The following is a 12,167-nucleotide window of genomic DNA, read 5'->3' on the forward strand; positions in this document are numbered from 1 at the left end:
AAACGTTTAGGACAAGGGAGCAGTGTCTTTCTCTCCTGCAAGTCTCCCTGTCTTTTGTCCAGTGTCCCAAACGACCAACTGCAAGACGTTTATTTTCTTGATCCGAATAAAAAGGATAGCCAGCCCCCAAAGGAGGAACTTTGGGGGAATTCAGGACTGTGGCCCTTGGCTGCCAACCGGCAGAGATGATGTCACCGATTCTGCACGGAGGGGCCGGGGGTGGAGCAGCCGAGGGGGAGCCTGCGTCGCGCCTGCAGCTGCCAAGGGAGCTGAGCCCACGTCAGGGGACATGTCGGGATAAATAGGGTCCCGCAATGGCCGTAGCCGGCTGCGCTCCGAGCTGCGGGGTCAGAGCCAGGAGATCGTCGCGGGGGTCCGTGTCCCGGAGGCTGAGTGCTGCTCCCCGAGGGCGATCGGAGGCCAGACCCCAGGGGCCCGGTTACTGTAGACAGGGCCTCAGGGAGGAAAGCTCTTCCTCGCTCCAGACGACTTGCGGATCCTCGGAGTAGCGACGGGGAGAGCAGCGGGGACTGGAAGAGAACAGCCCTTGGCGCCTGGCTGCACCGCGGCAGCGCCCGAGGGCAGTGCCATGCTCCGCTCCGTCCTGGTGGCGCTATGCCTGTGGCTGCACCTGGCGCTGGGTGTGCGAGGCGCGCCCTGTGAGTCTGTGCGCATCCCCATGTGCCGACACATGCCCTGGAACATCACGCGGATGCCTAACCACCTGCACCACAGCACGCAAGAGAACGCCATCCTGGCCATTGAGCAGTACGAGGAGCTGGTGGACGTGAACTGCAGCGCGGTGCTGCGTTTCTTCCTCTGCGCCATGTACGCGCCCATCTGCACCCTGGAGTTTCTGCACGATCCTATCAAGCCCTGCAAGTCTGTTTGCCAGCGCGCGCGCGACGACTGCGAGCCACTCATGAAGATGTACAACCACAGTTGGCCAGAGAGCCTGGCCTGCGACGAGCTGCCGGTCTATGACCGTGGTGTGTGCATCTCTCCCGAGGCCATAGTTACCGACCTCCCGGAGGGTAAGGCAGAAGGAGGGATGGAGGGAGGCCAGAGGATAGCAGGGGCTGGCTGTCACTTGAGAACCAGGCGGCCACGCCTACAGCTGCCAGCGGGTGGTCTGCGCCCACCACAGTTTACTGAGTTCAGAAGAGGTGGAAGGGCAGTCAAGACGATTTTCCAGGGATCTCTAGTGGTGGGAAAAAGCACAGGCGCTCCGTGAAGGTCATGGGCAGGGGCTTGCTTACAGTGAAACTAATGGAGTGTTTTTATTTAAGGATATTAACAAACAATAATAGCATGCAGGGTACATGGTGTTAAGCATGTGGCATGAATTTAATCTGTCCCACCACATGGTGGTGGCAAAGATGTTCTTTGTCGTCTAGCGTTAATAATTACTACTGCCTGCTGGAATAAGGTTTGTCAATGTAGTTACCTGGAAGACAGTGAATTCTGGTTCCTAGTCGCTGATCTGGTGCCCCTGGTGTCGCTGTTTTGTTACCATATTTTCTCTTTTCCTGCTTTTGTTGGAAGGAGCAAGACTAAATTCACTTCTTGAAATGATACCTAAGAATATTTTTGCGTTATTTTATCTAGGGTTTTCCTAAATCAGGTTATCATATATTTAAAGAAATTGGGCTTGGGATGTAGCTCAGGAGGGAGAGGGAGAGATTATATTTCTGAGCATTGCTTTTGAGCATGCTTTAAAAATGAAACTTTTAAGTGAAGGATCCGATTCAAACTCCTCTAAAAAAAATATATTGTGGATTTTTTGTTGTTCTGATTGGAGAAGTGTTGACTCGGTACTTCAGGATGGCTCAGGCAAGTGGGAATAAGAATAATCCAGGTTGGTGTGTGATCATATTCATTTCTGCTTAGATAGGCAAAGTCTTACCCGAAAGACTTCTTTCTTAAGTCTGAGGTGGCATTATGAAAAAAAGTCATTGACAATCACCAGCCAATTTAACCATGGCATTGTTATGTTGGATGATTGTGTTTATAGCTTCAGGTGACTCCTTAGTCCATTTGCATGGGAGACCCAGTTACTGACCCCACCCTTGTGGCCCTATTTGTCTTTCAGATGTGAAGTGGATTGACATCACACCAGATATGATGGTACAAGAAAGGCCCCTTGATGTGGACTGCAAACACCTGAGCCCTGGTGAGTTCCCTGCTAAACTTAGCTCCCTCTCCTTGTGCCAGACTTTCAGTTTATTTTATGTCTCTTTTATGTCTTTTAGATCGGTGTAAGTGTAAAAAGGTGAAGCCAACTTTGACAACATACTTGAGCAAAAACTACAGCTATGGTAAGTCTTCTGATAAAAACATTTGCTTTTGGGAATTGGCACATTAGGACATGGAAACCATAATAGTGTCTTTCCAAAAGCTAGATCAACTAGGCCAAAAATAAATAAATTAAAAAAAAAAGATGACAGAATTGTTCTTGCTAATTTAATTATACAGTTTCTGGACAGCTCAGTATCAACTGTAAAACTTCTTGGATAAATAAAGGAAAAAACAAAAATACCCCAAGTAAAAGTGATTTATCCCAGTGAACAGTGCTATGCAGAAAGTACCACAGGCCTTTGCTCTCCCTCTGAGGTTAATTTGCCACAGGAAGGATGAGGATGTGGGCCCAGAATTTGATCATCTGAGGCCCAGAAGATAAGACTTGCTCATGCGTCTTTTTTCTTATAAACATCTACAAATATTTAGCATCTTAAGGAAATGTGGAGAATATACTAAAATCCCATGGCTATAACATTGATGCCCTCCTCTCTCTTACTTGATAGAACCATTTAGTACTTCCCCAAAGAAAGTTATTTAAAAGGTTTTAAGTATTCTTAATTCTATCATCACTTAAAATTAAAGTTACATAAACTACGTTCTTTTAAAGTGTCTACTTGAGATCTGGGGAGAAGGCTCAGTTGTTAAATTGCTTGCACCCATGCACACACACACACATGTGAACATGCATACACATACACATAAAAAGAAGAAAAAAATGGGCTATTTAATACCTATATACTTCTGTTTCTTGAATTATTTCACCTAAAATAACAAAATCTTTTTTGAAAAATACAGTTTCTTTACCAATTTAGTTTTCATATTTAAAACTGAGCCTTTGTGGGGGGAGGGCACTGGAGAGATGACTCGGCAGTTAAGAGCACTGGGTGCTCTTGCAGAGGACCTAGGTTCAATTCCTAGCACCCATATGGCGGCTATCACCATCCATAACTCCAGTTCCAGGGGACTCCAACTCCCTCTTCTGACCTCCACAGATATCGCACAACACAGGTACATTGACATACATGCAGGCAATACATATAAAATTAAAATAATAAAATACATTTAAAAATAAAACTGAACCTTTCTATCAGTAAGAAAATCATCACATGTGAATGTAAGAAGACATAGAAATCTGGAGAAGTTATCTGTAGTTCAGCTGTTGGTTTGAGAATCACGCATAGCCAATGTGGATAATTCAACAACAGCAAAAAATACTAGCTTTTTTCTTAAAATTTGTTCTGGTATAAGTTGTCTTAATTTGATCTGTTTGGTCCCTTATCTGCCAAGATCCAGCCCCTAGAGGATAACTAGACTTTCTCTGTTTCGATTATCTCCAGGGTATCATGCCTTAGAGCCACCTTAGTCAGGAAATGTGTTTTATTGATGTGCTTTTGGCTCCTCCATAAGGCAGCTTCCTAGGATGGAATCCAAAACAGACCCATGTTAGGTTCATTGCAACTCCACAAGAGGCATTAATAATATCCAGGGTCCAAAGAAACTGGAATTTAAAACTTGATCAAAGACAGTGACTTGAACAGCCATCTGTAATAACAATTGGGTCTCGCCCTGGGCTTTGTATTGTCAGTTTGTGAAATTAATGAATTGAGAACACAATCTTCAGAGATTCCTGGCAGTTGGAAATGTTATGATTCTAATAATTTTTTCTGTAAAACAGAAGTTCAAACATAAGATGGACCATTGAAGGAATATGTGCTTTGCTCTGAGTTTTGAATCTGAGGATGTGATACTCCAAATCATTAGAGGGAACGTAGAAACAAACAAGGATATTTGCTGACCTAAAAGCTTAAGCCTAAACCAAAACTGGCTTTTTAATTTCCTTTTCATCCTACAGTGTGAATCAATAATTTTAAGACAATAGAGACAAAAACGGGATGCTTTGAATTTATCAGATGACTGTGTGGGCTTTCTGCCTACACTAGGGCTGTCTGGACATGACCATAATTATAGGACTGAGGCTCAGGATTTGGCTAAACATACCATGTCTAGTTTTTCCAAAAAGGCTTCAATCACAACACTTATATAGACTTTTAAATTGCAGTTATTCATGCCAAAATAAAAGCCGTGCAGAGGAGTGGTTGCAATGAGGTAACAACAGTGGTGGATGTAAAAGAGATCTTCAAGTCGTCCTCACCCATCCCTCGAACTCAAGTCCCCCTTATCACAAATTCTTCCTGCCAGTGCCCACACATCCTGCCCCATCAAGATGTCCTCATCATGTGTTATGAGTGGCGCTCAAGGTATGCTCCAGGGGACAGAGGAACTGCTTATAAAAGCATGAATCTCACTCAGCAATCATGGTTTTAAAAGCAATAAAACAGAGACTGAGGACATGGGTGGGGCTGGTGAGATGGCTCAGTGGGAAAGAGCACTTGCTCAGTTCCCAGCACCCACACAGTAGTTCATAGCCTTTTGTAACTCCAATTCTAAGGGATCCGACACCCTCCTCTGGCCTCCAAGGGCACCAGCATGCACATTGTACACATAAACACATGCAGACACTCACATAAACATATAAAAAAAATTAAATAAATCTTGAAAATGACAATCACAGCAAAAAAATGCCAGTTATTTGGCTTTTTTTTTTTTTTGAGGAAGGGTTTCCTTGTAACCCCAGCTGGACTGGAACTCACTATGTAGACCAGGCTGGCCTTGAACTCAAAGAGATCTGCCTGCCTCTGCATCTAGAGTGCTGAGATTAAAGGTGTGCATGAGCTGTCATTTTAAAAAGTGTTTTATTTCATTTTTTATGTATGGGTGTATTGCATACAAGTGTACCTGTGTCATGCAATGCCCATGGAGGTCAGAAGAGAGTACTGGATTCTTCTGGAACTGGAGTTATATGGACAGTTGTTAGCCACCATGTGCCAGGAATCAAACCTGGGTTCTCTGCAAGAGCCGCCAGTATTCGTAACCACTGAGCCATCTCTTCAGCCCCTAAAGTATTTTTAATAGATGTCCACACTACTGAGTTAATCCTTCAGCCCTCACTTTAGTTTTTATTTGAGGGAGTGCCTTATATGCTGACCTTGGTAGTCTGGGAAGATCTTGACCTTGTAGCCTTCCTGCCTCAGTCTCTGTTCCAGATAGCTGGGATTACGAGCATGTGAAAAATATACCCAACTGAGGAAAATGTTCTTTGAAAAAAAATTTCAACAGATAAAATAAAAATCTATTTGGAAGGAAATATGGCAAAATGATAGAATGTGAATGTATGTGTTATTTATTTGGGAAAATAGCCTGTACTACAAAGCAAATTTAAAATGAATTAAATTGATACTTAAAAGACTTAATCAAAGAGGATAAAAGTAATCAGAAATATGACATCCAAAAGGGAAAGTGCTATACAAACATATCATCAACATAAGAAATTATGAGGGAAAAATTTCATTTAAAAATATTTTATTTATTATTTTTATTTAATGTTTATGAGTGTATTACTTGCATGTAGGTAAGCGCATCCATGCCATTCAATGCCTGAGGAAGTCAGAAGAGGGCATCAAATCCCCTGGAACTGGAGTTACAGATGGTTGTTAGCCACCGTGTGGGTGCTAGAAATCAAACCCCAGTCCTCTGCAAGAGCAGCCAGTGCTCTTAACCACTGAGCCATCTCTCCAGTCCTATGAAGGAAAATTTTCAGTGCATAGTTTTAGCTGAATAATATGTGCATAGCAGTCACAAAAGAAAATAGAAAAGCAAAAGAATTTTGAGAGCAGTGTAATAGTTATGATGAAGAAATGGGGATAGTCTATAAAATTAAGCTTTAAAAAGTTGAGAGTACAATGTATAAATATCTACACAAATCCATAGAGAAAATTTCCATAATAAATATAAATAGTAAATAAACATTAAAAATACCTTTGTATTTCCAAAACTTAAACAGAAGATTCCATTTTAACTTAACATTTTTACTGTTAGTGAACTGGAAGAAAGTACAAGTAGCATTTTGGAAACAGTTGAGCACTCTGCTTGAAACTCTTTGAAAATCCCTTGGTCCCAGTATTTTGCTTTCAGAAAGCTGTCCTAAAGAAATCATAGACCAATGCGTATTATTCTAATGAAAGATATTCAGCACAACACCGGGAACTTTCCATAAACAAGAATGGGGTTCAGCACTACTGAATGGCTGGGTGAATATCCACAACTGTTTCTCCATACTGTTTCTGGTTCATTTTTGTGTTTTCCTCATCTTACTGGAAAACAAATACAGCGTAATAATGAAAGGAAATGTGGAGTGTGATCTGAATATACAATGTGATCTGAAAACTGCACAAGGACAAAGAAAACAAGGAAAAACCCTTCAATTATTAATAGTTGATATACAGGTTATAAAGGATAAGGATTGTTGAAAAATAAGCACAATTTTCTATATTGTTAAATGTTTTACTTTTATAATCGAAAGTTGCTTACCAAAAATATTTTTATTTTAGGATGATGCTTCTTGAAAACTGTTTAGTTGAAAAATGGAGAGAGCAACTTAGCAAGAGATCCATAGTAAGTGTTATTAAAAAAGCACTGGGATCAGATAGAAATGCCTTTAAGAAAATGCTACAGATTTGGGGATTCTCTATAGTGTCTTATCTGCAACATATCTTGTTTTGAATATTAAAAATTATACCAATTCTTCTTTGGAATTGTTATCAGAAATCATTATTCAACTTCATGGTGGATCTAGTTGTATTCAGTTCTAATACACCAGTTATTTCCAGATTAAATTAGATCTTTCTGTTTCTTCATTGTATTGCAACTTAATTACTATACTGAACAGTATAACAATTGAACATAATTAGTATTCCTTGGGATGAAAATGAACATGTTTGTAGAAGTGCAAATGACTCTAAAATTCATATCACAATGAAATATACTGACTATATTTAAGTAATACAAGACATTTTTCTAGATCATCATATACAAAAAGTAACTCTATTGTGGCCAAATCCATAATTTTAAATTTTAATATCATGATGATATTGATCATTGCATTAGCAGTGGAATAGTCCCCCAGTCCCAAGAGAAATCATACCATAACTAGAGACTTTGTCTCATGGTTATTGGTTTGAAACTTTTAAAACATCTTTGCACCTGAAAATAAATTTAGATATATTGAGGAGAATTTATATTTTAGACACACACACACACACACACACACACACACACACACACACACCTTCCTGCTTTTATTCCTTCAGGAATAAAGCTTCCAGAACAAGGCAAGGGTATAATCTGCTTATGGAGAATCCAGCTACAGTACAGAATGTGTCTCAATAACAGAACCAAGCATTACTGTGTTAAACCTGAGCTAAAAACCCGTTATAAAAGACACATGAACTACTCAGCAATGTGTTCAGTTTTACCAGATAGAAAACTCTAGCAAATTGGATTTCTGATTTCCCAGACTAAAATTTATTGAAAAATTGAAATGGAGATGGGGAGTCAAACTCTGACTTATACATACATGCTGTAGTGCATGTAACACACACACACACACACACACATACACACACAGACACAGACACGTGCACACACAAGTAAACTAAATCAATGATACAGCTTTTGCTCTAAGGGAAACTTGGTCATCCCCAGAATGACTCATATCCCAGTGGTCTGGGCAGTTAGCACTTTAGCAGATCACACTAGTTTCCTTTTATCCAAATTTTGTGCTCTGTGTTTTGTTATCTGCAGTCAATCACAGTTCAAAGATTCAACACAAGCTGGGCATGATAGCACATGCCTTTAATCCTAGCAGGCAGGCAGATCTCAGTGAGATCAAGGACAGTCTAGTCTACATAGTGAGTTCTAGGCCAGCTGGGGCTACCCTGTCTCAAAAATTTAAAACAAACAAGCAAACAAAAAGCAAAATACAATAAGACCATTTGAGAGAGACAATTCACATAGCTTTTACTATAGTACATGGCTACATTTATTTTATTCTTGCTATCATTAATCTTTTACTACCTAACTTACATTAAACTTTATCATAGGTATATATATATAGATATGTATATATGAAGCCATAGTCTATTATATAGAGTTCAGTACTATGCATGGTTACAGTATGTATGTGGGGCTCTTGGAACACATACCCAGTGAAGTGGGGAACTACTAGGTTTTGTTTTCCTTTGGTTGTAGGTAAACATATAAAGCTGGTAAGAAACCTTGGTTTTCCTGGGAGGTTAGGTAATTTTCTGTTTTCATTGACGCAACCTTATTTCAAAGGCTTTGTTGTGTATGAATGTTGCATTGTAAGACTGACAGTCACAAGCACACAGATGAGGGTCTTCAGCTTTGGAATATTTGGGAGATTTTAAATTCTGACAAGAACATTTGGCAGCTGTACAGACCTCTGCAAATAACCTTTGTATGCTCGTGCACTGGTTGTGGCAAAGGTGTCCAAATCTGTGTGAGCTGGTTGAGACTTCTTTTCATATGGAGCACTTCCCAACTCATCCAGAGCATGGTAAATGGTGAATACAGGGCAGTTATAATAATTGCAGTTGTCATGGTATTACAGTGAAAAACTGTACTGATGTGAAAGTTGCACTGGTAAATTCTGATAGCAGTTGAACAGCATAAAACGGCGAAATGTATTTGATTGTCACATTTACAAATTGCCTCCCAGCAGTGGGAAGAGAGGCTTCGAGAACAGCAGAGAACAATTCAGGACAAGAAGCGATCAGCCAGCCGTACCAGTCGAAGTAATAATCCCCCTAAACCGAAGGGAAAGACACCTGCTCCCAGAGCTGCTAGCCCAAAGAAGAACATCAAAGCCAGAAGTGCCCAAAAGAAAGCAAACCCGAAAAAAAGTGTGAGCTAAAGCCATTCCAGGATGAGGCTGCATTGTCCAGGACAAGCCTGGGTGGTCTTGCTCCCTTGTCTCAAGGACTCAGTGCAGTCATTTCATAGACACACCTCGCAGCATTTTTCTTAATGATATGCTTCAGTTTTGCTTTTTAAGCCACACGGTAATGTTGTTGGTTTGTGCTTTGGTATGGAAGGAAAAAGAAAAGCTGGTCAAAGCTTTTTCCATTCAAAGTGGCCTGTATGCATACTCAGTGTGAGCTCTACATGGAGGAAAATATGCTTTTGTTTTGAGAGTTTGACCCAATGTGTAAATTGTAAAAGTCATGTTATATGTCAAACAGCACACTTAATTTTTTGGCCAAATTTTTTTAAAATTTTCATTTGACTTCTGTTAAGAGGTTAGTGATTATCTCAAATGTGATTGAAAATAATGCTTCTGAGGAAAGCGGGAGGAACAAATGTTTAGAAGACCTTTATGTGTCTATTGTCTGCAGAAAGGTTTTTCTGATGAATAGGGTTTTTACAAAATACAGAGATTTAGGATGAAGGAAAGTGTAATGTGTGTTCGTAAGAAGATTTTCAATTCTGTTTTTAGCTAGAAAGTTTAAAATCTAAACTAATAATGACAAATAAAAAGGAGAGGCAGACAGACCATGCCTGAGTTCTTGTCCTCGGGTTCCCACCTCCTGTGCTGGAGTTGTTCAGATCACATACTTCTGCTCACCATCCTGGAAGCTGCAGCTGATGCGGTGTGCTTTTTGGTCTTTTTGAGACAGGGTCTCCCTGTAGCCCCAGCTGTCCTGGAACTCACTATGTAGACCAGGCTGGCCTTGAACTCACAGAGATCCACCTGCCTCTGCCTCCCGAGTGCTGGGATTAAAGGGGTGGGCCACCATGCCCGGTGTGCTTTATAAAAAATTTTTTATTCATTATTTTTATTTTTATGTGAGTGTATTGGCTGTCTGTGTCTAAGTATACCTTTGTTGTGCAGTCAGAAGAGGGAGTTGGATCCCCTAGAACTGGAGTTACTGGGGGTTACTTGCCCTAGCCACTGTGTGGATGCTGGGAATCAAACCCGGGTCCTCTGCAAGAGCAGCCAGTGCTCTTTAACTGCCGAGCCACCTCTCCAGCCCAGCAGTGTGTTTCTCTTCCCCATTAAGATCTAGGTACTTCAGTCCTGAGTGATACATCTACACCGTAACCTCTACACATAAGGATCAGGGAACCTTGCAGAAGAGGGGACAGAAAGAATTTAAGAGCCAGAGGAACAAGATCCCTGCTGCTAGTTAAGGCATTCTAGACGTGATAGGTAAGCTACACGCGTGACAGCTCCATGGTAGTCTAACAAGATCTACATAACAACAAAACCAGTTGGCATGCCAATGTCAATGGAGGAATTTCCTGAGGTCCGACCTCTAGATGAAGAGCTACAGGCAATCAATGGATGCTGAGGGAGGGAGAATCAATTTTTTCAAGGGTCTAGCTCCCTGAGAGATTATCTAATCTCAAGTGGGCAGCCCTAAAAACAAGCATCACTAAATAGACTCAGTGCCTTATATATACACATATGACAAGAAATTGAGAAGGAATGGGGGAGACACGGGAGGAGTTGATGGGGGACTGGGAGGGATAGAAGTAATGCAAAGACAACACTCATACATGAAATTCTCAAAAAAATTTTAAGATTTAGGCATCAATTAGCTGATCTGCCCCTGAAGGATTTTATCCTCACAACAGAGAGCTCAGTACCCTTCTCATTTCCCAAAATATCTTAGCACTGAGATTCACAAACAGGAAAGAATTTTCTCTCTGCAATTTCAGGTGCTCTCAGAAATGTCTGTGGAGCAGTAGAGGCCTGGGGTGTGGCACAGCTACCACATTCTAGCTCTGTACTAGGAATAGAGGCCAGTTGGCCACCCAGACAGAAGAACAATGTGAAAGTTTAAGACTGCTTTCTTGCTTAGATTTATTAACCCATCTGCTTTTTAGAAGTGGGGCAAGTTACATACTGCATTCTTAGTCAGAGGGACACAGAAGTGAGATAACGAAGGGGAAAGAGGAGAAACAGGACTGTGGAGAAGTCTGTTGCCTCCTGAAAATTTAGCTTTGTTTGCATCCCTACCTCAAGGTGATAGCTGAAGAAACCCAATAGATTACATAATCAATAAAATAGACAGTATTTGATTCCACTGCGTATAATCCAAACCTCTTTGGCTCTTAAGAAAACCCTGATAGGTATTTCACATAGCATCTAAATTCAACGGTCTCTGGACAAGTCACTAAGAACTGTTGATAGCCTATGCTGCCTGTTAGAATTGGAAATTGAACTATTTACACTGCATAAAAAGAAGGAAAATATAAAAAATATGCTAAGTGTAAAACTGAATGCAATACAGGTTGGGAAGCAACTTTATAGGCTAAGTAATTTTTATGCCAATTATTTAACTGATATTATATATTGAACATTACATCTGAATTATGTTCTTGGGAGATAGTAAAGCCTTACCTCTGTAAGCACAAGGACCTGAATTTGATCCCTGAATCCATGTAAAAATGCTGGGCACAGTGGGGGCATTTTGCAATTCTAGTACTAGGGAAGCAGAGACAAGCAGAGGCTTCCTAGCCAGCCAGTCTAGCTGAAGCAATGAGTTCCAGACCAGTGAGTTACCCTCTCTCAAAAACCAAGGAGCATGGTGTCCTAACAAAAACACCTGAGGTTGATCTCTGGCCTTCACACACGAACATTTACACATGCAATCAGAACACATAAGAACCTGTGTATGGGGCTGAAGAGATGACTCAGCAATTAAGAGCAATGGCTGCTTTTCCAGAGGACCTAGGTTTGTTCCCATATGATGGCTAATGATCCTCTGTAATTCCAGGTCCAGGGGCTCTGATGCCCTCTTCTCACTTCCATGACCATTTGCATACATGTGATGTACTTACCTACATGTGGGCAAAATACACATACAAATAAAATAAAAATAAATAAATCAGAACTTTTTAAAAAAGAACCTATACACACATGTACACACACACACACACAC

General features: G+C 40.9%; 1 protein-coding gene across 1 annotated transcript; it reads left to right on the forward strand.

Moving 5' to 3' along the window:
- The first annotated feature begins 576 nt into the window (after window positions 1-576).
- Sfrp4 (secreted frizzled related protein 4) lies at window positions 577-11,961 on the forward strand. Its single transcript, XM_008845426.3, has 6 exons — window positions 577-1,034; window positions 2,093-2,173; window positions 2,253-2,318; window positions 4,361-4,559; window positions 6,750-6,813; window positions 8,939-11,961. Exons 1-6 carry the CDS (start codon window positions 590-592, stop codon window positions 9,131-9,133), a joined length of 1,050 nt encoding a protein of 349 aa, XP_008843648.1. The 5' UTR covers window positions 577-589; the 3' UTR covers window positions 9,134-11,961.
- Window positions 11,962-12,167: the final 206 nt, after the last annotated feature.

Source organism: Nannospalax galili, unplaced genomic scaffold, assembly GCF_000622305.1.
Source record: "Nannospalax galili isolate Female #2095 unplaced genomic scaffold, S.galili_v1.0 scaffold962, whole genome shotgun sequence".
In the NCBI taxonomy this organism is placed as follows: domain Eukaryota; kingdom Metazoa; phylum Chordata; class Mammalia; order Rodentia; family Spalacidae; genus Nannospalax; species Nannospalax galili.